Consider the following 27,395-nt stretch of genomic DNA (forward strand, 5'->3'; position numbering starts at 1 on the left):
AGCTGTGACACAACTGCAGGCACGCTCATTTCAGTCGGCATATGTTGGCATATTCCCCGTTGGCCGTTTTTTGTGCATGCAAACAGCATAACGACATGTCCACAGATAGAAGTTGAACATGCCTGTGTGAACGACTGATTTAGTGACACAAATAAGACAGAAATGCTCATAACTTTATGTTACTGCAGTTTTCACAACTGTTGATACAGGGGGCAGCCATGTTGGATTTTGAACTCGGGCTACTGCGAGGTTGTCCGAGTTCCGAGCTCGAAAATCTGAGGTCAAGGGGCGTGTTTCCGACTTTGACCCATTGACATATATATACCTATATAGACCTCGGAAAATCCGAGTTCCGAGGTAACTAGAACGCGGCATCACCCCACCAGATCCTGTTGACTCTCATCCTCACGTCCTCGGGCTGTTGAGCGATCGTAACCACCTCCTCCTGTCGTTCTGTTTCTCAATCCCGCAGCTCCTCTTCTGAGGACTCTGGTTCGTAGAGCTTCTGGATCTGGACCGTCTGAGAAGTCATCCTCTTCATCTCTCACAAAATCTGCCATGTTCATCGCCATTCACTGTCTACTGTAGGAAAAATAGCCAGCTAATATTCACGCCGCTGTGTTGACAGAAGTTGGTGGTTTCAGGTGCTGCGTGATATCTCTGTGCCCGAGTAGCAGTGCTTCGGCTGTAGCCTACTTCCACCCAGTATAGTCCCAAATCAATAGATTAGATTAGATTAGATTAGATTTTTTTTTATTGATCCCCAAAAAAATGGGAAATAATGGTGTTGCAGCAGCAAAAATATCAGACACACAGCACACATACAGAGTATACATTAAATAATAGGAAACAATATACATTAGATAATAATTGAATACTACACGAGCAATATTTAAAATGTATACAATTTGGAAGTAAAATGTAAAACTGATTCAACAGATATAGATACAAGAAGTAATTAGGTTATACAGATACAGAGGAGACGGTGAATAACCCTATTTCAACAAACGGTGGCGTATTCCTTCAAATGAATATAATATGAAATGAAATGACACATAATCTGGCTTTATGACATGTAAATATTTTTTGTATTGTCTTTTCTTTTGTCCCTGTTCTGTAATGCCTATTCTATGCGTCTGTGTGTGCCTTTGTATATTAACTTGTGTACAATAAAGAAGTGAAAAGAAAGAAAACCCAGCTCTGCAACACAAACAGACTTTTTTTCTTGTGAAATACTGGAGAGTTTTAGTATACAACAATCTGAGAAAGGACAATTCAGTATTTGGTTGAGTGTTCACAGCTCACAGTCATATGCACCCGCTGATGTCATAAGCAAACATCACTTGGTTTTAAAGGGCCTTAAATGATACATGTCATTTACCATAAGATAAACCCATGTCTGGGACTGTTCATGGTGAAAATGTTTCTATTTTTTTCCAATCATCATTGCGTTTATCAAATCCCTATAAAAGGAATCAGGTCACTTTTCAGTGCACATATCTTTTCAAATCACATACAGATCTATAACACAATTGCTCACAATTAGCACATACATGCTTCTCTAGTTTGATTTTATCCTTTAATTATTTTTCAGCCCTACAAGCTCAGCTGCCTTTTTCAAGAATATGAATGAATTAAAAAAAAACTGTAAAACTGTGGTTCTCTTTCTCTGCCTGTTGGAACAATGTATCAAAGTATCATTTCTGCATATTCAATACACAAGCATATATACAAGCATATACTAGTGCAACACACAGAAACAAGTATTTATTGTATGTTTAATATGAGTGTGTCACAGTTAAAGACGCTTTTCCTAAAAAAACTAAATCCTAAAGACAAAACCTTTCCAATCCTGCAGACAATGGCGTCATTCTCGGCTTTACGAACTGGCCGCTGAAACACTGCTCTCATCAAAACTTTTCAACATTTCTGCAGCTTTGCTTTCACCAACTGTAAATAAATACCCACAGTCTCATGAGGCCTGTGTGTATATTTATGTGTGTGTGTGTGTGTGTGTGTATATATGAACACTGGCAGGAGGACTTGTACACAGCAGCAGGATTACCACTCCCAGACTGGGACCACCCTGACTTTAACACTTAATCCGGGAGGAAGTGGAGCTGCATCACAGGCTCACTTAGGACCACCGCCCCCTCTGCACACACAGACACACACACACACACACACACACACACACACACACACACACACACACACACACACACACACACACACACACACACACACACACACACACACATTTATGCAAAGTAGGAACTGTGTTGCAATGGGACACACATATGCAAACATATAGGCCTACGCACACTTAATTTGAGCATCTAAGCTAAAACAAACCACTTAAGATTTATACTGCACAGCTGCTCTTGTACAAGTCCAACATGTTTGCTGAATGTGTTATTGTCAGAGTGACTATCAATGCATCATTGTTATGTTTGTATGCACAGTGTTGTTAGAATGTCAATGTACAAGTATCACTGACAGTGTCTGTGTCTGTGCGTGTGTGTGTGTGTGTGTGTGTGTGTGTGTATATGCACATGTCTCTTATTATTAGGAAGAAAGAGTTGAGAGAAGTCTCCTTTGGTAATCATTTTTAATGATATAAATTGGTTATTAGTGATGTTTGTCTTAGAGACAATTTATAATATAAATAAATTACAGTCAAGTAGTCTCTTATTGCAACAGCAAACAGTTACAACAAATAGAAGATGCAACAAAGACAATAGGATTACAGAACACCAACATCTCATATATACAGAATATCATGTATAAGGCCGCGACGAAACAGATGTGGCCGTAAGTAGAATAGAAGTGGGCCTAAACTTATTCAGGACCGCAGTTGAGTTGCAGTCCCTGCCCTCTAAGAAGTCCCTGCTGACTGAGGAATTATTGGAGAGGAGTTTGCAGCGCTGAGCTTTGTTGTTTTGTCAAACCAGCATTCTACCAGCATTTTCTTCAATGCTACACAATTTCTATTTTACAAACATATATATATATATATATATAAAATTTGACTAAAATAATGTATCAGCTGTAACACCTGGACACAGGAATTTCTAAACAGTAATCAATACATGAATGGTCAAATGAAATAGCTAAAAATAATGCATAAGCGACTAAAATAGTTAGCTAAAACTAAAATGACTGACTAAACAGTTGAAATAGTAAACTATTGACTTAGCAGTTCAGATAGGTAACTACTGACTAAACCCTTCAAATAGTTAGCTAAAATGACTGACCAAACATTTCAAATAGTTACTACTGAAACTAAACTGTTGAAATAAATAGCTAAAAGTGCTGGATAAACAGTTGAAACGTTCAGCTTTAGTCTCCAGTAGTAGTAGTAGTAGTAGTAGTAGTAGTAGTAGTAGTGTGATTGCTGACCAAACCAACCTAAACATTAAAAGTTCAGTTGTATAAAAAAAGTAACAATATCCACTATATATATAAAATATCTAACAGGGCTGTGGGGGAACCAATGCTGTAGAGCATCTCGTGGAAAGTGACAAAAGGTGACTAGCATGTTGCATGACTGTGTCGTTTGTATTGAGGTCTGGTATTAATTAGATGAAGGAGGGTGTTCATGGTGTGACGCTGCTGACTGGCCTTTCACAGCTCATTACATGGTGTCCAATCAGAGAGCAGCCAGCGTGACTGCTGTTTATTTATACACAGAGCTGGAAATGGCACTGTGGACAGCCCATTGGACTGCTACAGAGGGTCCCAATCAACATGCTCATACTGACACAGACATATACAAGCGTTCACATATGGCTGTGTAGTATTTTCAAAGGCTATTGTCATTTTTCAGCCTGAATTTATATCATCTTTACTGCTGCAACAATATTTTTCAAAATATCAATAAAGTTTCATTGCTTTATAATTATAGTAGTATTACATTTCATATTGCTTTTTGAGTTTTAAATATGAAAGGGTGAATTGTGCAATGAATTACTACATTAGTTAGTGGCTTTGGCTAAAAATATTATTGGTCTTAATCTCAACACACTTGCTAACACGTTAAGGACAAGCACGTCACACAGATCCAAGAACAGTTCACAAAAAGTGACATGAAAAAATAAATTTATTACACTATCAGCAACTCAACATCATGACATGTCCAGGCAAATGTAAGCTTAGCACAATAAAATAGCAAACATCTCTATTCGACACATACAGCAGATAACACAGGAGCAGTTATTGAAGATTCCCAAAGGTTTTATCAATCAGTTTTTTCTCACATTCTCTGTTCTTTTTCCTAAAGAAAGTAACAGAGGTGAGACATTGGAAGCAGTAGTAATCTAGTCTTGCTTTATCAGATCTATCTCGTGCTAGAGTATGGTCTGGCTACACTGCTTATCTATTTCGGGATAGGGGAAAAACCACTCCGACATGTTTCTATTTCTTTAAACCAATCCCAACCATCCTGTTTGGCGCTAAGCCCCGGATGCAGCAACGATGCCTTTCTCAAGTAGATAGCGGAGAAAAGGGAAGGGGGTGGGGGGGTGAGTCTGGCGTGTGTCTTTATCGCAGCAATATACATCAATTGAGCCAGACTAGTAGTAATCTAATGATGAAGAATGAAAAACACTACATCTGGCGCATGGCTCACACACCGGATGCCGATCACCTTCTGCTCTGTGTCGCCGTCGCAAACTCCATTCACTTTGGGAAACAACAAAAAACTTTGAGCTAGCAAGCTACACGCTGAAAACGGCAAGTTTTGAGAAAATATGTTTAGGGCATTTCCTCTCTAACTGGAATGTTTTGGGACTGATTGGTGGGATTGCTGTGGACGAAGTACACACAGAGATACACTGGTAAGAGCCAATGAGGTTTAACCATGTATCAGCTCATTTAAATAGCTCACGTTACTGTATTGTGTGAACACATAACTTCATTTAATATTCTTTTTCTTTTGCAGGAGGCAAATGTTCCACCAAAAGAAGTTCCTTCCTGAGACTATTCTGGAGAACCACCGTCACTGCGTCCGGAGCTTAGCACCGCCCAAGACTGTTGTGATTGGTTTAAAGGTGCCCTGCCACACATATTTCATTACTTTGTGGTAATGTCTGAAGTTCTACCATGGACTCTGTAACATTTTTTGTGGAAAAAATGCCTTGGTTACCTTGTTTCAAGCCATTCTAGCGTGGTGTAGAAAGCCTGCAGGAAGACTGTGCCAGTTCTCATTAATATTCAACGAGCTAAGCTGCTTGACTCTGATTGGCTAACAGCTAGCCAATGAGAGCCTGGCTATCAGCATCCTTTACCCAGCCCAACTGGGTAAGCTCACGAATAATAATGAGCTCAGGCAACACCACGTCAGACTGACCAGCTTTTGTAATTGGTCTGATTTCTCCACTCATTTCTTTTCAGGGGCTAGAGCTGACAGAGGAGGTAGCAGTTCATTTTCACATTCACAACATAACACAAACACATATGGACCGTACAGATTTCAAAAAATACAAGGAAAAACAGTTTTGTGTGGCAGAGCACCTTTAAAGAAATGCAAACAACCCAGAGTGTTATTTTCTCCTATCCCAGAATGTATCTGTGGAATAGCCAGACCTAACTCAACAGCGCTGAGATAGCTCTGGCAATGCGAGACTAGCTATTACTCAACACAGTGTGTGCTAAAATGTTAGCATGGCACCCCAAAATTAATCAGGAGCAGTGGACACCGTATCTTCACAACATGAGTTTATCAAAAGGGCAATCACATGAAAAACCTAACGTACTACTTTAATGACCAATTGACACAAAGTCAATATGGTTTAAATGGTCTTTTCATCTAGGCTACAAAAGACAAACTACCATCAACATTTCATAACAGATCTGTTCAAGAGAGAGGGGGCACTGGCTATGCAGAACATTTGTACAAGGCATCAATATAACAATATTTAATAGCTACGAGAGTACAGATGTTGAGACTAAATTTAGTGCAAATGGCTCATGCTGAGCTAAAAAGTACAATATACAGGTCAATACTTCAACCAAGCCCGAAGGGTGTACACAGAAGGGTATACAAAGTTGCAACATGGTCACATCAGGAATGAAGGGTATTTAGCTATCGCGTACATAGTCTAAGAATATGTTTCAAAGATTTAGAAATGGACTTAGAGCACATGCAAAGAGACACCTGAGAGAATTGAAAGAGTCAATAAAAATGGTGCAAAGCAAACAGAGGTTTACAAGGCTGTCTATGGGATTGGTATGATTTGTATGAATATACTGCATGTAGCTCCAAACGTGTCACTCAGCTGGGAAGGAATGATTTACATTTACATTGGAGATTATTGCACAACACGATATGCAAATACTTTGAACGAGCATGTCAGAGGTTGGATTAATGGGGGCACTTCAGGGTCATAACTACAGTTAGACATGTATGTTCTCATGGACACAATGTACAATTACATCTATTGTTTATACATTACATTTACCTACAGTTCACAAACAGCAGCACGTGATCAATTCTTACAGACATACAGAGAAATATGTACAGTATTTACAAAATGACGTCATCCACACAGATTAACACAGATTATCAATCTGAAATGGGATTCAACCTGCCAAAAAGTGCATCATCCTGGCCTTCAAATGTAGGTAACCATATTTCATTATTGAAAAACACTCAATGATGCGTTCTCGAGCCTAAAGCTAAGGACTATTGAATTTAGGAACCTTTTATTGAGACATGCTTTAAATGAAGACACAATGCTACCCCTAAGTGGTAGGATGAAGTAATACAATTAGGAAATGTCACTTCACAGTTCAGTTACTCATTTTACATTAGCTTGATGCTGTTTGCACCTGCTAGATAGATATACAGATAGATAGCATACATATGTAGCAGGATAGGAAAGAATGTGTACTTTCATCCAGGCGACATGCTAAACTATGCATTGTATAAATTACAGCTCAACCAAATGAAATTAAACTGCTACTTAGGTCCATCACTGAAAACACATAGCATTACAATAAAAAATATTGTGTGCAGAAGTGTTTTTTATCTGGGAATAAGTAATAGAGTGATCAGTGCAGGCTCTGCATTAGTGTTTGGTTGGGCAATCGAGCGTAGCATCTCGAGATAAAAATACATTAACTTTCATGGAAGGCACTTTGAAAAGATATGTATAGTCTCTAAAGATCCCATGGGTATAATCAAGTTTATAATTAAAAAAACATAAAATGAATACCATTAGATTGTAAATGCGTGGGTAAAAGGGAGTACGTAATCAGGAGGAAGACTTTGCTGCTTTTTTCTGATGGATAAATAGGGTTTGCTACAACTATGGCACAGTTCAGTACAGCCGGGGATGTTGTTTTTCAGCAGAGCAACGCACAAATACCACGACAGTCAAACAGAGAGTTGGTCACTGGGACATTGTGCTGCCAGTTTGTGATGTGGAGACTCTGAAATGCTGCGGTCGTCCTCAAACTCACTCTGCTGCCATTTTCTCTATGTGGTCACTCAGCAACTTGTACTGTTCTGCAAATGGGACACACACACACACACACACACACACACACACACACACACACACACACACACACACACACACACACACACACACACACACACACACACACACACACACACACACACACACACACACACACACACACACACACACACACACACACACACACACACACACACACACACACACACACACACACACACACGTTTTGAAGCTCCATTAGGGTGATTTTTGTATAACTAAGAGCCCATTTCCACTTGGTATTCCCATACAATTTGTATCCATATGCATTGCAATTGCCTCTCAATATGCAAATAACAAGAAATCTACAAGAAATCAGTTCTATCACAGCCAATACAATTTTTTAACACTTCCTCACTGAGTGTTAGATAAGACTCATATACATCACAATACTGCACTAAGTACTTATATCTTTATAAATACTATTTAAGTAGGTTGTACATTTTTATTCACTACTTGTATATACACGTTTGTACATTCTTTCTTTTGTATTTTTGAATAGTTCTTGTATTCTATCCTGTTTATTATTTCTTGTATATTCTGTATGTGTGCTGTGTGTCTTATATTTTGCTGCTGTAGCACTGAAATTTCCTAATTTGGGATCAATAAAGTATCTAATCTAATCTAATAAGATGTAGCTTTCAGACTGACAGTCAACAAACATGGTGTACCTCAGACCAAGGGATGCAGTGTGCAAAATTCAAGAAATAAAGAAATCTACAGTAGCAGGAAATGTACTAGCATGTTTTCAACTGGAGAACCAGCCTTTGTTGGATGCCGTTGTGTTGCATTGTTTCTCTAACACCCTTGTATTGGATGGACTAGCTTCTTTCAAATGAATGAGAGGGCTGGGTCTTTCACACAGGGCTAAACCTGGCTTAACTACACCGATGTTAGTTACTACTCTGAGAAGGTAAGCACACAGTGGGGAAGCATGGTTGCACTTGTTCTTGCAAGAATTCCCTTCAATCTCTCAAAGTGATGTTGCTATATACCTATTTTTTCTTTGGAGAGACAGGCTTGTTTGCATGAGATAACAGCACAAGTCTGTATTTGCGGACTAATTCTTTTTTTCTGGAAAAAAGTGGTGAAAATAACCTCGACATATCACCTTTTAAGTTGAACTTGTTAGCAAACAGCTGCTTATTTACACATCCAGCATGGAGAAACATTATCGTTCCTTTGGAGTTGTGTTTCTGGCCATCTGATGAATACATAGTCAAATATTCGCTCTGCTTTTTGTCTCTATAAATTCCTGATGGAAATATCTTCTTTAGCTTATTTTGCCTGTCTGCTTCTTGGTGCTGAGCAGGTAGACAGCTGTTTTTTACAGCTTTTTCTCTGAAAATGAGACTATATGAGCGGTGAGAGTGAACCAAAACGGTAAACAGTGAGCTAAAACTCACTATGAAGTTCTGTGAAGCCAAGGAATGCTGCAGAGTCATTATGACAATGCTCGGTAGGTTCATCACTTTCACATTGGGTTCATTTTATATGCTGTTATCATAAAAAATATCAATAATAGCTGCTTAAAGAATGTGTTCACACTGTAAAAATGTCATTTTATCCTAACCCAGATCAGAGATCCAGATGCAGATCCTATGTTAATGTCAGGTGTAAAAAGAAAGCTTTTAGAGGTTGTCCCTCTCTGGTCATTTTTGGTAAACTAGATTAAAAAAAAAGAAATCAGTCAGGATGGCGAAAGTGAGCATGCTGTGAGGATTTCTGGGTATTGTAGTTTAATTCACAAGTTATCTACTGCTGCTATTGGCAGGTGCAAAGAATGAAAGGATCCAGTTCAACTTAGAAATGGCAAATCCTTGAAGTTCTTCTGCTTCTGCTGCTCATTCCAAACACAAAGACTACAGCAGCTTTTACTTTCTTTGCCATTAGGAGGCCACATTGACGTGTCTACATATCTGCAGTTCTTTTTTTAGAAGAGCTGTAGACTGGCATGTGTGGAAATGGTTTGACAATGATTGAGCAGCTCTCCCCTGTGGAGAACCTGCAGCTTGCAAATTGTGAGTGAGTGAGTTTGCTTGTGGATGTAAATTAAAAACCTAATTCAATCTGGTGCTTTATATCCAAAAATACCAAATATGTCAATGGGCTGAGAGCATAGACTGTTGTAGTGTTTCAGTGTTGAATGATTGCTTAAAGGCGTTACCTTCATTCAGGTTCCCAATGACGGCCTGCTTCTTCAGGAAGTCATTACAGAGCTTCTTGCTGAGCCCAAACGCCAGCATGTTATGAGTGAATGTCCTGAAAATACACAAACTCATCTCAGTACAAATGGAAAATATTATACAAAAAAAAAAACTTGATATCTCAATAAGTAGCAAAAGAAATACATGTGGTCCAATAATATATGACTGTCTGCAGTGGCGCCGGCAGGATTCTATTTCACAGTACACACAAGAACCGCCCGCCCGCTGAAACGGTTTACTGCGGCAGAAATCAGCTGTTCTTATAATATTTAATGTGTATGAGAGAGTGCTCCTAGCGTACTTTTATATATCATGACCAGATCATGAAAATATTTGACTGAAGCATGTGCACATTTACGCATTGTAATCATTAGATGCATGTCTCAGAAAAAAATGTGAGAGAGTATGATGGGCTTATGGTGTTGTCATTTATACATATGTTTATTTGGTTTATGGTTTATTGTCTATTTTGTTATTATTCTGCTGAATGATCTTGAATATTGTTGTTAATGGGTCATATTTACTTGATTTTTGTCTGGGTGGGTGGTGAAAAAAAATAAATGTTAATCACAAAAAAGTGACGCCAAGAGTCCTGACCAACCTAAACATGGCGCTAAAGGAGACTTTTTGCGTCAATAACAAACGCCAAAGGCACCTGACCAAGCGTGGCTTTGGGACGCGATGGGAGTGAGAATGTGTTGTCTCAACTCCAAACCGAAGCCTCCATGTGCTTTATTCCATCGTATTAGTACACAGACAACGCTGTGGAAGCTTCCTCACCCCAGCTGGCCGAAGGCGATGTTCTCATCGATTTTGGAGCTGTCGTCCCTCTCCTCCTGGGTCATATGACACCACTTCTCCCTGCAGCACAGACAGAGTCAGGCTTTAAATTTCAAAGTCTCTGCAGTATGTAACCTTCAGCTTCTCTACAGAAACAGGCCAGAGGTGGGTGTCATGCTGACTCTTCACAGCGATACCACAGACATTCATCTTTAAACTGGTGGATAATGGAATCTTCAACTTTTCAGAAGTGTGTGAGCTTTTAAGATTAAAAACCCGCTCTATTATTATTCACATAAAAAATGTAATCCATGACATCCATCCCTGTAACTGCTCATTTTGTAATGGGATACAAAAACTGAAATTCCATTACACATAAAAAACACATAAAACAATAAGAACCACATTAACCAGCCACCAGTAAAAGAATAAAACAACAAAGGATTCATTCACAATAATGTATTTTGTGTTGTCTTTGTAAAGCTGCGGAGTCATAAACAAATTTCCCTTCGGGGACAATAAAGAATATCTTATCTTATCTTAGATTTGCACTGTGTATAGCCTAACTGTAAAAACCTGAACATTTTTTCCATGCATGAATTGACCAACACGACTAAGGCCATGAGGCTTGTCAAAATAAACTGGGTAAAGAGAGGATGTTGCTTTACTGTTTACTACTTCACTATTTTCATTTTTGCCACATATTACTAAGGACAGACGTAACTGAAGAAGTTTTCTTTGTCCTGAACATTAACACAATGCTACTGCAGGGCATGTCCAAATGGCATGGGCAGCATATCCCTGCAATAAATCCACAGTGGAAACATAGAAGCTAGTAAAAAAAAAAATAAAAAAAAAAGAGTCAGCAAAGGGAACATGCAGATGGAGGGAGAGAGAGAGAGATTAACAGTGTGAACATGCAATGAGCTGTGAAGAGGCAGAGGAGACTGCAGTGGATCTGCTGCTCTAGATAGAAATACCATGCCAGACATTATACAAGGTTTCTTAAAAAGTCCCATGACATGATGCTCTTTGGATGCTTTTGTATAGGCCTTAGTGGTCCCCTAATACTGTATCTGAAGTCTCTTTTATATAGACCTTAGTGGTCCCCTAATACTGTATCTGAAGTCTCTTTTATATAGACCTTAGTGGTCCCCTAATACTGTATCTGAAGTCACTTTTATATAGACCTTAGTGGTCCCCTAATACTGTATCTGAAGTCTCTTTTATATAGCCCTTAGTGGTCCCTAATACTGTATCTGAAGTCTCTTTTATATAGACCTTAGTGGTCCCCTAATACTGTATCTGAAGTCTCTTTTATATAGCCCTTAGTGGTCCCTAATACTGTATCTGAAGTCTCTTTTATATAGACCTTAGTGGTCCCCTAATACTGTATCTGAAGTCTCTTTTATATAGACCTTAGTGGTCCCCTAATACTGTATCTGAAGTCTCTTTTATATAGCCCTTAGTGGTCCCTAATACTGTATCTGAAGTCTCTTTTATATAGCCCTTAGTGGTCCCTAATACTGTATCTGAAGTCTCTTTTATATAGACCTTAGTGGTCCCCTAATACTGTATCTGAAGTCTCTTTTATATAGCCCTTAGTGGTCCCTAATACTGTATCTGAAGTCTCTTTTATATAGACCTTAGTGGTCCCCTAATACTGTATCTGAAGTCTCTTTTATATAGACCTTAGTGGTCCCTAATACTGTATCTGAAGTCTCTTTTATATAGACCTTAGTGGTCCCCTAATACTGTATCTGAAGTCTCTTTTATATAGACCTTAGTGGTCCCCTAATACTGTATCTGAAGTCTCTTTTATATAGACCTTAGTGGTCCCTAATACTGTATCTGAAGTCTCTTTTATATAGACCTTAGTGGTCCCCTAATACTGTATCTGAAGTCTCTTTTATATAGCCCTTAGTGGTCCCTAATACTGTATCTGAAGTCTCTTTTATATAGACCTTAGTGGTCCCCTAATACTGTATCTGAAGTCTCTTTTATATAGACCTCAGTGGTCCCTAATACTGTATCTGAAGTCTCTTTTATATAGACCTTAGTGGTCCCCTAATACTGTATCTGAAGTCTCTTTTATATAGACCTTAGTGGCAAGGTGGAGGGTGGGGGTGTGGCCTTGACTAACTGCCATTTTGCTCGTTTGAAAGCCATGATGTCTCTCTCTCATGGGTGGGCCAAATTCTCTGGGCGGGCAAAGCAGAGAAAGGGGAGGTAACCTTGCTCCTTATGACATCATAAGGAGAAGATTCCTGATCGGCCCATCTGAGCTTTCATTTTCTCAAAGGCAGAGCAGGATACCCAGGACTCGGTTTACACCTGTCACCATTTCTAGCCACTGGGGGACCATAGGCAGGCTGGGGGAACGCATATTAATGTTAAAATAAAGTGAAATTTTCATGCCATGGGACCTTTAACACATTCAGGATATTAAGAGTGGGTGTGATCATAGAATACCTAGGTGAATCACATCACCTATTAATAGAAAAGTTGAGTAGAGCCGTGCCGTGCCGTGCTGTGCCATGCAGTGGAAATGCGGCATTAGACAACCACAACGACGATAAACCACAACAACGATGCCAGAAGAAGCCAAATGAAGAAGGATGAAAAAAGCACAGACATATCATAACAGAAACCAGTGAATACCTCATATAAACAGGGCTGGGTACCGAATTATTTTTAGGCACCGACCAAATTGACGCTTAAGTATCGAGTATCGAAAACTGCCTTGTCATTCAACACGCAATTTCAATACCTAAGGAGTAAATCTCAGCGCCAGTGAACCAATAAACACGCAGCATGCTTCTACCAAGATCTAATGTCTGTGATAGTCACGGTACTGGTACTGGTACTGGTATTGGTATCTGTATTTTTTTTTTTTTTTTTTTTTAACAATACCCAGCCCTACATATAAAGCTAAACAGCAAAATAGGGTATACTTTTGAAAAAACAACTATTATTCAAAGACAGTGATCACACACAGTAATCCAATTATAATTACAAGCAAACCACTCCTGATTTATAATTGTAGTGAAGTGGACATCATTGGCCCTGCTGTGATCGGTTATTCTTACACAACACAGTCTCACACTAGACTCCTGTCATCCAGTCTGGGGAGACTGTCCTATCACTGTTCACTGGAGCGCACCGCACAAACTGCAAATCAGAACCTGGGCGACTCCCAGACCTTCACCACAGGGCTAAACACCAAGCTGCTCTCACATCAAGCTGCTTCTGTCATCTCTTACAGCTCGCAGTCATTCATCTCAGTCATCCTAGATGTATGGAAGAGGATTAGGGCCACATGTGAAACCATGGAATTCTGAGAAAAAAGTCATAACGTTTTTAGCACTGTGGCATTTGTGTTTATTATATACTTATTCTGTACAGTAGTACTTGTTTTTAGTCAGGGCAGTATTTATGAGCCAGTGGAACAAAATTCTGTTCATATGTGCACTCTGTCGAATGACAATAAAACATATCCATCCATCCATCCATCCATCCATCCATCCATCCATCCATCCATCCATCCATCCATGTACTAAAAAAACAGTGGGCTGGGATTGCCTCCACAGCGCTCTCACTGACCGTTCCCCAATACGTGAAATACCTATGTTTTTTCCGCGCCCACATGCACGAACATGCACGTGTGGCCAGACCGGCTATCAAAACAAAGAACCAACACAATCTCTGCTCAGGACACTATTCCTCCACTATCGCAAATATGTGTTTGCTGCTATATTAATCTTCTGAATATCGAGTACAGCCTCTTTAAATGGTATATATATATATATATATATATACAGTGCCTTGCGAAAGTATTCGGCCCCCTTGAACTTTTTGACCTTTTGCCACATTTCAGGCCTCAAACATAAAGATATAAAACTGTAATTTTTTGTGAAGAATCAACAACAAGTGGGACACAATTATGAAGTGGAACGAAATTCATTGGATATTTCAAACTTTTTTAACAAATAAAAAACTGAAAAATTGGGCGTGCAAAATTATTCAGCCCCTTTACTTTCAGTTCAGCAAACTCTCTTCAGAAGTTCAGTGAGGATTTCTGAATGATCCAATGTTGACCTAAATGACTAATGATGATAAATAGAATCCACCTGTGTGTAATCAAGTCTCCGTATAAATGCACCTGCTCTGTGATAGTCTCAGAGGTCCGTTTAAAGCGCAGAGAGCAGCATGAAGAACAAGAAACACACCAGGCAGGTCCGAGATACTGTTGTGGAGAAGTTTAAAGCCGGATTTGGATACAAAAAGATTTCCCAAGCTTTAAACATCCCAAGGAGCACTGTGCAAGCGATAATATTGAAATGGAAGGAGTATCAGACCACTGCAAATCTAACGGCGAACCCCGTCCGTCCTCTAAACTTTCAGCTCATACAAGGAGAAGACTGATCAGAGATGCAGCCAAGAGGCCCATGATCACTCTGGATGAACTGCAGAGATCTACAGCTGAGGTGGGAGACTCTGTCCATAGGACAACAATCAGTCGTATACTGCACAAACCTGGCCTTTATGGAAGAGTGGCAAGAAGAAAGCCATTTCTTAAAGATATCCATGAAAAGTGTCGTTTAAAGTTTGCCACAAGCCACCTGGGAGACACACCAAACATGTGGAAGAAGGTGCTCTGGTAAGATGAAACCAAAAACGAACTTTTTGGCAACAATGCAAAACGTTATGTTTGGCGTAAAAGCAACACAGCTCATCACCCTGAACACACCATCCCCACTGTCAAACATAGTGGTGGCAGCATGATGGTTTGGGCCTGCTTTTCTTCAGCAGGGACAGGGAAGATGGTTAACGTTGATGGGAAGATGGATGGAGCCAAATACAGGACCATTCTGGAAGAAAACCTGATGGAGTCTGCAAAGACCTGAGATTTGTCTTCCAACAAGACAATGATCCAAAACATAAAGCAACATCTACAATGGAATGGTTCACAAATAAACATATCCAGGTGTTAGAATGGCCAAGTCAAAGTCCAGACCTGAATCCAATCGAGAATCTGTGGAAAGAACTGAAAACTGCTGTTCGCAACGCTCTCCATCCAACCTCACTGAGCTGGAGCTGTTTTGCAAGGAGGAATGGGCAAAAATTTCAGTCTCTCGATGTGCAAAACTGATAGAGACATACCCCAAGCGACTTACAGCTGTAATCGGCACAAAAGGTGGCGCTACAAAGTATTAACTTAGGGGGCTGAATAATTTTGCGCACAATTTTTCAGTTTTTATTTGTTAAAAAGGTTTGAAATATCCAATAAATTTCGTTCCACTTCATGATTGTGTCCCACTTGTTGTTGATTCTTCACAAAAAATTACAGTTTTATATCTTTATGTTTGAAGCCTGAAATGTGGCAAAAGGTCGAAAAGTTCAAGGGGGCCGAATACTTTCGCAAGGCACTGTATATATATATATATATATATATATATATATATATATAGTAAATGTGGCAGTGTTAGCCAGCTGTTTAAACCAGAGCAGCAGGAAACAACCAATGCATCACGTAACCAAATCTCTTATCACCAGACAGAACCACACCATAACTCTTTTTATCTAACTCTCCCTCCCCTTCACATTTAGCCATTACTTCACAACAACCGCTACAATGGGCCTCCACCAGACCTAGGCCACTGGAAGTTATTCATGTATTTTTAAGACTTATTTTAAACAACAGTTACAGTGGGGCGGCTCGATTGGAAACTTAAATGTAGTCATATATTTTTTTAATTCCCCAGTTAGCTTTCAGCACTGACGTAATGTAGGGCCCTATGGCTAATAGCTTTTTTTAAATCCTGAATTTCACGATTCCCTCCATGATTCTGTTATTTCAGAAACTATTGGACTCTACATAAAATGTCCAGAGGCAATGGACTACAGCCAGTAGTAGGAGCTACTTCCACATGTTTTCAACCCGCCCATAGAGGGTCGGACTGTCGTCTTTACCCGAAACTTGCCGAAGGAAAACGAGCGTCAGCCATCTTGAAGCTTCGCTAACTGGCTTCTCAGCAGATAACTTATATATATATATAGATATATAGATATATAGATAGATAGATAGATAGATAGATAGATAGATAGATAGATAGATAGATAGATAGATAGATAGATAGATTTATTCATCCCGAATTTTGTGCACAATTATGTGCATTTAAACTACAGCACATGTGTACCACCGGGATACATTTGTTGTTGTGGAAACATGGCTGAACAACAGTGTACCAGACTATCCAGCTACCAGGCCTGCTAGCCCTGCTGTGTTGCCAGACACTCGTGGAGGTGGGCTGTGTTAACACGGACTGGTGCAGAAATGGGGTGCTTGTATCCAACTAACTGCTAACTGCTGGTGGAGTTTGTTACTGTTAAATGCCGACCATTCTCTATTCCACGCAAATTCACGGCCGTGTTTATACTCGGTGTTTACAGCCCACCAAGGGCTAATGCTAGTAGCTATGTGTTAGCTGAACTTTACGGAGCTTATAATGTGTGTGGACTAAATTTTTGTATGTCGTTTTTATATAATGTTGTTTTTCTATATTTTAAATGTGTAAGACCACTTGAGCCACGGTGAAACGTTGTTTCGTGTATATGGTTGAAATGACAATAAAACACACTTGAGTTAAGTTGACTGTCTCACTGTCTGTCTGTCTGTAAATGGTAGGCGTAGCTTGGGAGTGGACTCTAAAGCAGCGAAGCAAGTGCATTCTGGGATTTGGTGTCTTTCATCCACATGAGCCAAAAACACATTTTCTGGCTTTTCTCGGCCTAGAAGGCACCAATTTCTAAAACAATTTCAAATTTCTACTACATAAGTGACCCAACTTAAAGATATATTCATCTTTCCAACGGTGAAATATCCCTTTAATGCCGCCATATGTCTGTTACTGGTCCAAACGGGGCCCTCATCAAAAAAGACACTTGCCACCGGGCTGAACAACTTTTCTGGGGGAAACACTGACAAGATTTGTGATACAATTGCATAGCCTGTGCCCTTCTGCACCTCTCTGCCTGGATTCAAATGTACTTTTTCTCTTAGTTAGACTAGGGTTTGTTTCTTTAGGGCAGTGGACAAATAGAAGGACAGACCTCTCGTCTTTCTCTTCATCCTGCGTTCCCCTGCTCGGCAGCAAGGCACAAGGAGACAAAGGGTTAAAGTCAACATGCAGAAAGAGGGAGAACAACAGCTAGTACACAGGAAGAGAAGAGAAGAGAAGAGAAGAGAAGAGAAGAGAAGAGAAGAGAAGGTGTGGGGCATCAGGAGATTATCAGCAGTAGTGGTTTAGCCTGAAGCATACTGAACAGCACGGTGTCTCTTTGCTAAAGCCACTACAGGATCTCTCTATATCAAATTTGATCCAACAGATACAGTGACACTGGAACAAAAACACACAACAACAACCCACTTATGTTTTAAAAGATACTTTTTTACCCCACAATCCATACAACATTGTAATAAATTTGTATTAATACATATTTGATCTATCTGTCTCGATTCTGATCCAGACTCACCTCGTGGTTGGTGATCTTTTCGTCCTCTCACAATGGACGGCATCAAAAAACGCAGCGTTCCAAAATCTAAGAGTGTGCCTGGCAGAGAGAAGGGATAACATATTATAGTAACACACATCTGGTTAACCCAGCCACATCCAATTTCTCCAAGCAAAACATGAAGGCAGATGGCAGACTAAGCTGCAATATGATTCATACTACAATGCTTTGATGCATGCTTAATGTGGCCAGTCATTTCTATAACATCTAATCAAATCACACTCTACTTCAGTGGTTCCCAACATGAGGGTCAGGATGTCCTTAGATAAATCTGAGGGGCCACAACATGACTTAAAGTGGTAAAAAAGAGAAATATATTTCTGTTGCACAGATTTCTCTTAAATTCTTACATTTTATCTTGAGAAATACATGGCATTTTTAGCCACCTATATTTAAAGGTCCCATGGCATGAAAATTTGACTTTATGAGGTTTTTTAACATTAATATGCGTTCTCCCAGCATGCCTATGGTCCCCCAGTGGCTAGAAATGGTGATCGGTTTAAACCGAGTCCTGGGTATCCTGCTCTGCCTTTGAGAAAATGAAAACTCAGATGGACCAATCAGGAATCTTCTCCTTATGAGGTCATAAGGAGCAAGGTTACCTCCCCTTTCTCTGCTTTGCCCACCCAGAGAATTTGGCCCACCCATGAGAGAGAGAGAGAGAGAGACATCATGGCTTTCAAAGAGCAAAGTGGCAGTTGGTCAAGGCCAAACCCCCACCCTCCACCTTGCCACTAAGGGCTATATAAAAGAGACTTCAGATACAGTATTAGGGGACCACTAAGGGCTATATAAAAGAGACTTCAGATACAGTATTAGGGGACCACTAAGGTCTATATAAAAGAGACTTCAGATACAGTATTAGGGGACCACTAAGGTCTATATAAAAAGAGACTTCAGATACAGTATTAGGGGACCACTAAGGCCTATATAAAAGAGACTTCAGATACAGTATTAGGGGACCACTAAGGTCTATATAAAAGAGACTTCAGATACAGTATTAGGGGACCACTAAGGTCTATATAAAAGAGACTTCAGATACAGTATTAGGGGGACCACTAAGGCCTATATAAAAGAGACTTCAGATACAGTATTAGGGACCACTAAGGTCTATATAAAAGAGACTTCAGATACAGTATTAGGGGACCACTAAGGTCTATATAAAAGAGATTCAGATACAGCATTAGGGGACCACTAAGGTCTATATAAAAGAGACTTCAGATACAGTATTAGGGGACCACTAAGGTCTATATAAAAGAGACTTCAGATACAGTATTAGGGACCACTAAGGTCTATATAAAAAGAGACTTCAGATACAGTATTAGGGGACCACTAAGGCCTATATAAAAAGAGACTTCAGATACAGTATTAGGGGACCACTAAGGTCTATATAAAAGAGACTTCAGATACAGTATTAGGGGACCACTAAGGTCTATATAAAAGAGACTTCAGATACAGTATTAGGGGACCACTAAGGTCTATATAAAAGAGACTTCAGATACAGTATTAGGGGACCACTAAGGTCTATATAAAAGAGACTTCAGATACAGTATTAGGGGACCACTAAGGTCTATATAAAAGAGACTTCAGATACAGTATTAGGGACCACTAAGGTCTATATAAAAGAGACTTCAGATACAGTATTAGGGGACCACTAAGGTCTATATAAAAGAGACTTCAGATACAGTATTAGGGGACCACTAAGGTCTATATAAAAGAGACTTCAGATACAGTATTAGGGGACCACTAAGGTCTATATAAAAGAGACTTCAGATACAGCATTAGGGGACCACTAAGGCCTATATAAAAGCATCCAAAGAGCACCATGTCATGGGACCTTTAAGTCCCCTAAAAACTCAAAAAAGAAGGAAAAAAAATTCCTCAAGTCCAAGACAGGGATCAAGTAGGCACTAATTAGTTTTAAGGGGTCACAAGCTAAAAAGGTTGCCAACGACTGCTCTAGTTAAAGGAGTAGTACACTGAAAAGCAATTAAAAGTCAAAAGGTATAAAAAGGTGTCCAAAGAAACTTCTCAAACCACTCCTGCAGCATAAAGCAACGAAACGGTCTGCAGCGTTCTGAAAGCTGCCGGTTCACACCAATGAGACAAGATGAGACGGTGGATCGTCTCCATAACAACTCCTCTTTGTACTTCTGTTCTTACTCCTGATTTCCAGGCTTTTTTGGAGCAGATATATTATTTGTTTTGTCTAAATATGAATGTGGATAACGTTAGTGATATTGAGATGCTTGCTACAGTTGCATTTCCAGTGTTGACTTGCCATTTCGACCAGCTGTTGGTAACATAAAAATAAAATGGATTATGGATCATTTTATTTCTATAGCTTGTAGCCGACTTTACCAGCTGACTTCTCTATTGGCTGTTGAAACAGGAGATGTCTCTTACGTTCTAAAACCAGCCTCTGAGTCGCAGTGGGACCATCAGCTGGTTTGGGTCGAGCTGAGACGGGCCGGTTCAGACCGCTGAAAGTACTGTACTTAAGTACAAATATTGAGGTAATTGTACTTTACCTGAGTCTTTTCTTTTCATGCCACTTTCTACTTCTACCCCGCTACATTTCAGAGAGAAATATTGGACTTTTTACTCCACTACATTCATCTAGTTACTTTACACATTAAGATTTCTGCACACAAAACACATGTAGTTTATAAAATATTATAAATGAAACTAGCCAACTATATAACGGCCTACAAGTCCAGCTGAGATGATTAGACCATTAAACACTTGGTTTATTGACACAACTGTTGTGATCGTTTCCAGTTTCTAAAATGGGAGGATTTTTCTGCATTCAGTACTTTTACTTTTAATACTTTAAATACATTTTCCTGATGATACTTACATACTTTTACTTAACTAACATTTTCAATGCAGGACTTTTACTTGTAACAGAGTATTTTTACAGTGGCGTTACCTGTCCAGCACCAAACAAAATGCTAAGTTACAGTAGCAACTCGCTGGTGAACATAGTGAAGCATTCAACTTCTCTCATTACTCTCGTTTCCAGCATTTTAATAATAATAATAATAATAATAATAATAATAATAATAATAATAATAATATGTTGCACAACATAATGAGCTTGTGATTCAGGAGAGTTCACGGTGAAGCTCAGAGCTCCTGTATCTGTTCTACGTGGCCAGAGTTTCCTCAACCTACCAGATGGGTTGCTGCTTCAGGTGGGTGTACAGGTACACCTTCTCTCCTTTCTTTACCTCTGGAACCTCAGACACTGGGATGGAAGAGAACACATCACAGGCACTTATTCAACTCAATTAATTTCTAACTCACATTTGGAAACATAACAGAGAAGTTTAACAGGAGACAAAAAAGCTGTTTTTGCAGTAGGTTTTGGTACATCATACCTGGTGATTTGGGCTTTGTCTCAACTGGGCTTTCCCCATCCCTAGAAATGAGAATGCGGTAGGAAAAAGAGAAAAGAATATAAACTATATACGACGCTGTTACAAAAAAAACCTCAAAGGATATGTATCTGCTCACTCAGTCTTGGGAGCCATTGAGCCCCTTAGCTTGCTCTCTAGGCCTCCAAAGAAGCCCTTGACATCAGTTTTAGATGTGGTTTTGAGGAGGCGCTCAGCGGCATCTTTCTTCACAGACAGCCAGGAGTTGGCCTTGTTGATGTACGAGTCCAGACCAGCTGGAGGACCGCCACGATCCAGCAGCTCCGAGGGAGATGGCTGGGACTTCCCTGAGCAAGACAAGAGCAGAGAGGTCAAAGTCATGGCATCATTGAAACCCTTTTTTTTTTTTTTTATATATATGTTTTAAAGCCCCACAAGGCAAATGTGCTAAAACATCAATCTGTCTTTTTAACTCGATGTCCCTGTGGTGTCCTTGGTCTAAGGCATCACAGATGCCAGCCTAACAGTGTAGAGCAGGGGTCTTCAATGGTTTTTAGGCCAAGTTCCCCTTAACTGAGAGAGAGACAGATCAGGGACCCCCTATAAAATTAAGTTGCATAATGTGTGGGCAGCCTAAAGCCTTTATACATACCTTATAGAATACTAAGCTATTCAAATAATGTTTGTTGGTATGATTTTATAAATCATGTGTTAATGTTAAACATACATGTGGCACAGTGAATCCTTAGGATGAACTGGATCTGTGGGTGGCTACCTAAGAGACTTGCCTCAACTAAGGTCTAGACTTGACATAACCTATGACTTGATTTAATGTCTCAAGTCCACATCTCTGGTACTAATTGTACAGTTGACAGACATCAGCGTACAACATTTACCAAAAGCTACATGTTGTTTTAGCCTCGGAGGGAAGGTAATCACAGGTGTTCATATTCTGAGACACCATGTGGCATTTAGAAAAAAATGTGCCTCAGTGAGCTAGAAATGAAAACAATTAGTCCATCAGCTTTGGATGAATCAAATAGACTTCTAGCCGTATAATAAATAAATAAATAACTGTAAACATAAACACATTACTCTTCCTTTGGATCAGGTATGTTTTATTTGTAGTTTGCAAGCAGACCTTTTGTAGCCATTTACCACTGTGCAAAATTGCCTGTAGTGCAGCTTTACTTATGTGCTAAAAAAACAAAATGATAGCAGACCTGACTGCAGACGGATGTTGAAGCAATGTACTGTGCCACTAATCACTCAAAGCTTCCTGCTTGCACAAACACTACCGTCATGCAACCGCACAAAGCCATTGCACTTGTGTTTGTGGTGTTGCTGCAGAAGAAACCACAGGGCCAGCCTGTGGTGCTAACACTCTGAATCACCACTGATGACAGATATTTATCGGGTTTTCTTTTGCTGTACAAGCATCTTACCAGAAAATGACTTTGGCAGAAGTTAAAGTCTCCTTTTAGAATATTACTTCAGTAAAAGTCTTAAAGTATCTGATATTTACTGTACTTAAGTATCACAAGTAATTTATGATATTAAATGTACTATGTAAGTATTAGAAGTAAAAAAAAAAAACTTTGATTATGAACTTAATTGTGGCTTCCTCATAGTGAAGCCTAATATTCAGGGTTTCCACACTTTCTTAAACATCAAGTCCATTAAGAAAAAAACAGAAACAGAATTTTATTTTTTGTGAGAAAGAGTCTTTCACTCCGACATACAAAAACATTTCTTGTAAGTAACGAGTAACTAAAGCCCTATTCGCACGGGATAAGTATTACCTGGTGACCTCCAGTCATTTGTAATAATTGCGGAGGTTGTCTGTGATCTTAATCCCGTGCGAATCGGTCATGTCTGTAATTTGTAAAGTAATAATTCCCCCGCAAATGACCTACCATATTTCGCTGAAAACGGAGGTCATGTGATAATATTAGTCCTGTGCGAATCGGCATCTCTGCTTTGTCCAGGATTTGGCGGGGCGTTTTTGTTTTTTCAAGGTACCTATTTCCTTCTTTTGCGCCTTTTTATCCATCTTTGGCGAAGAATGGAGGGTGCGTTGGAGTGTTTTGACAGTGTTTTGGGTGCTGGGTCATGTCGCTATACATCATATACAATTTGCAGAAAGAGAAAGATGAAAACCACCACAAGTGCGAAGACAAAAAGAATGATTAGATGGCGATGGATGACATGTATAGCAGCATGCGGTAAATATATTTTTTATGTTTGTATCATACATCTAGCGATAACGACAAGACATCTCCAAGCAATAGCTTATCAAAAATAATGCACAATCAAGCGAGGGGGCTCACTTCATAATTAGAGGTTAATGTTACAAATAAATCAAGCGTAAAGCTTGAGCTAATAGATTTTAACCTGGTGAAATGTTTAGTTTTATCCATCTAACCGGACCCTGCTGACACCACCTGGAGAAAAAAGTGAGAGAAAGAAAAAGCAGAGGTCGCAGTTCGGACGATGACTGACTACCCGGTTGAGATTGTGTGTGTGTGTGTGTGTGTGTGTGTGTGTGTCCTCGAGATCTGACCACACACAAACACACATAGCAGAGCTACCCACACCCAGGTTTCTACTGTTACTTAATGTCAGTAAATTCGAGTAAAATCACAGGCTTCGCTTATCCCGTTCGAATGCGCCAGATGACACTCAGACGTGGGGGGGTAATTTATAATTCACACGAGGTCCCTAGATAATACTTATCCCGTGCGAATAGGGAAGATGCTTAGGGGAGATGTAGTGGAGTAAAAGTAAAAGTTTCCAGAAATATAAATAATGAAGTAAAGTACAGATACGTGAAAATTCTACTTATGTACAGTAATGAAGTCTTTGTACTTGGTTACTTTACAACATGCCTTTAAATGTGTCCAGTCGAAGGCTCAACCTCGCTGTGTTTATGTTAAAACAGTTTGAAAAGAAAAGTCCCTCTGAGGGCCCTGACACACCAGGGACACGATAAGTCAGCGGTCAGAGTTGGGCAGACAACGAGCGGCCTTGTTTTTGCAGCGTGTCCCGCCACGGTGTGTCCCACTGCTAGTCGAACCTTGCTAGCTTTTTTTCGGCCGATTCGACACGTTGAATCGGCGTCTGAGCTGTCAGTCTACTAAAATTACACTAAATTAGTTACATTTTACAACTTAATGTTTCATTTACACACTCTTGTCACAGCGTAGGAAAGTAAATTGCTATCGCTAGATAAGTGACAACTTTGTTCGGCTCATTTTCTGTAACCAGTGTAGCATGAAAGCAGGTTGGTTGGAATTAGCAAGCTAGCTAACTAGCCGGCCAGCTGCAGCGTGACAAACCTGCCAGACACAGAGTTTAAAGACGACAGAAAGATTGAATGAGACCTTACCACTGTAGTAGTATGTGAAGCACATAGTCATGAGGTTTTTGGCTGGGCTGTAGTCATCCATCTGATAACATCTGTGAACACACCATTTCTTTAGAGATGATCCTGTCATGTCCTCAAAGTTAGAATTAATGTAATTTACTGGAACCTTTTCACTAAAAGGACAAGTAGGTGATATGCTGTATGTTTTCTTATTGTCAGCAAATCCTATGAAAAGACACAGCCCACAATGAGTTTATCCTACTAGTAAGTGCTGTCGGTGTTTCCAAAACATAAGGCATTATCTTCCTCTGTGCCACAGAGCTCAATTGTTGTCCAAAAACTATTAAAAAGGCATAACTGAGCCACAATGTTACACTGGGTGACATGTTCCTTCATTACCATGGAACCCACACACACACACACTGTAGTTAATCCCACATACACCATCCTGCTGCCAGATACACTCAATAGAGCATCAAATGAGTATTAATCAGACACTGAAAATAGTCCCCATAACTATTTTTGGTATTAAGAGCTTTTTGTATTTTCATGGGCAAAGCTGACATTAACAACTTTATATATGATCACCGGCCTTATCCTTCACAGTCAAACAGGATTAGACAATTACAGTATGTTGGTGTCAACAAAGTCAACCACATACAGTATGGACTCACTCAAACAGGACAACTGCAAAAGACTGCACCAGTCTGTAGAAGGTGGCTTCACTCACACATTTAGAGTGGCAGCGCTGTGAAAACAGTATGACACCGAGTTAGAAACATGTTCAGGAAATCTTAGTGTAAAGACCCCAACAACTATCACTTAAGTTACACAAAAAAGCTTCATAGATTCAAAAAAAGTTTTAGGACTCCATCACTACTTGTTTTTATGAGATATTTGGGTTTGATTTCCTGCATTCATGTAGGCTTTTTTTTCACTCAAATGTGTGACTAAATTCATGTATGTAGGTGCCCAACAAGAACCTGTAATTCCTTGGCCAATGCATTTGGAATATTGCAGTTATTTTTTCCTTAAAAGGTCACGTATGACGTCTGACTAGTTACCATTTCATAATTTCCCCATATTCACCTGTGCGCTGACGTATTTGGCAAACCACTCCCTGCCTTTGCCATTCTCTCCACTGCACAGCTCTCCAAAACGAGCCTTCTCTTCCTGGTCAAAGTCCTCCCTGTGAAAACATGGTCCAATAACTCATTACAGCACAGAAAAGACAGTCGCTTCACAGCTGGTTTTTATTATCTTAATGATGTATCAGACTGATTTTACTATTCAGAGAAATGACTGTGTTCCATTGAGAGTCTGACACAGAAAATGTCAGTATCTGACAGCTAAACAGAACTAATAAACAGAAAAAATTGATGAAATTATCAAAAATGATAAGATAGATCTACATACAAGACCTGACTTGTGAACAACAATGAAAGAAAAACACGCAATGTTTGTTTTGTTAGCAATGTCAAGATGTGTGCAACTCAGCAGTGGCACACATTGTTTCCATTTCACCAAGATGAACTCAAGCACCAAGCTGTTAATCTAGGGGATTTCGAACAGTAGTAGTTCAACATTTTTTAAAGAGTATAGATGATTTTTTCCCGCCATTTCTAGTATTTGTGCTAAGCTAACCGCTGCTGGTGGTAGCTTCATATTTAGAATACATTACAGACAGGACAGTAGCATCAATCTCCTCATATCACTCTCAATAAGAAGCACACTTTCTCCACAGAGTAATGACCTTAAGAACCAAACTGGTGAGCTAGAAGTCACAGTGTCATGGATCAAGGATGGATGAGTCATTCCACGCATGCTACCCCAACATCTATTGCTGATATGCAAAGCAAAGGAAAAGCAAATGTGAAAAGCTGGGGAGGCTAACAATATTTATCTATTGATTTGTATGTGCTTTTATTTCCACTGTCAAAGCACTTTGTAAACTAAACTGTTTTTAAAAGGTGCTATACAAGTGGACATTTTTCAGTAGCAGTCAGGCAAGCTTTGTACTACTGAAATACCAAGACACACAGTGGTGAACAGCATCACAACAACAACACAGGAAGGCTAGAGATGATTAGGAATCTACTAACAGGGTCCTGTCATAAAGGATGACTAGACCAAAGAAGGTAACGAAAGCGTAGGTCATCACAAGGAGACTGCAGACTTGGAATTCTCATAGCAAGAAGTTAATTATTTCAAACAAGATGGATTATCTGTAGGCCACCAGATGGCAAATTACCCAACAAAGATACAGTACTCAGCACGGTCACAAATGATCGGGCCTGCAGCAAAAATGAAAGAAAAAGTTCAATAAATGTCTGTGAAATGAAATACAAAGGTACCCTGATATTTAGAAGCGCCCTTTAAACATTTCACCCTGCTCACATTTGATTTCTTGTCAAATATTCATGCGTCGGTTGGACTGCTGTCCCCCATGGGCTTCTGCTGGTGAGTCAGAGGAATCTCTGACCGGGTGAATGTTTTCAAGTTATTCCGGGTGACAAACATGTAGCAGTGCTGATCTGAATATAAGTGAATAGACAGCCTAAAG

At 39.6% G+C, this 27,395-nt stretch overlaps 1 protein-coding gene across 4 annotated transcripts in view; it reads right to left on the reverse strand.

Moving 5' to 3' along the window:
- Positions 1 to 5,701: 5,701 nt before the first annotated feature.
- The window catches only part of kiaa0513 (KIAA0513 ortholog), a 55,968-nt gene continuing 34,274 nt past the window's right edge, over positions 5,702 to 27,395 (reverse strand). Inside the window, exons 3-13 of one of the 4 annotated variants that reach the window (XM_039808297.1) lie at positions 25,922 to 26,021; positions 25,507 to 25,580; positions 24,854 to 24,924; positions 21,605 to 21,812; positions 21,469 to 21,509; positions 21,263 to 21,335; positions 18,047 to 18,124; positions 17,624 to 17,653; positions 10,511 to 10,591; positions 9,691 to 9,785; positions 5,702 to 7,505 (exon numbers count right to left, since the gene is read on the reverse strand). In XM_039808297.1, the coding sequence (XP_039664231.1) occupies positions 7,489 to 7,505; positions 9,691 to 9,785; positions 10,511 to 10,591; positions 17,624 to 17,653; positions 18,047 to 18,124; positions 21,263 to 21,335; positions 21,469 to 21,509; positions 21,605 to 21,812; positions 24,854 to 24,924; positions 25,507 to 25,580; positions 25,922 to 26,021 (868 nt within the window). In that variant the 3' untranslated portion in view covers positions 5,702 to 7,488. Of the gene's footprint in view, positions 7,511 to 9,690; positions 9,786 to 10,510; positions 10,592 to 12,894; positions 13,041 to 17,623; positions 17,654 to 18,046; positions 18,125 to 21,262; positions 21,336 to 21,468; positions 21,510 to 21,604; positions 21,813 to 24,853; positions 24,925 to 25,506; positions 25,581 to 25,921; positions 26,022 to 27,395 lie in introns of those variants that run through there. The other 3 variants (XM_039808294.1, XM_039808295.1, XM_039808298.1) reach the window with 3 other exon arrangements.

Source organism: Perca fluviatilis, chromosome 8 (assembly GCF_010015445.1).
Source record: "Perca fluviatilis chromosome 8, GENO_Pfluv_1.0, whole genome shotgun sequence".
Classification (NCBI taxonomy): Eukaryota; Metazoa; Chordata; class Actinopteri; order Perciformes; family Percidae; genus Perca; species Perca fluviatilis.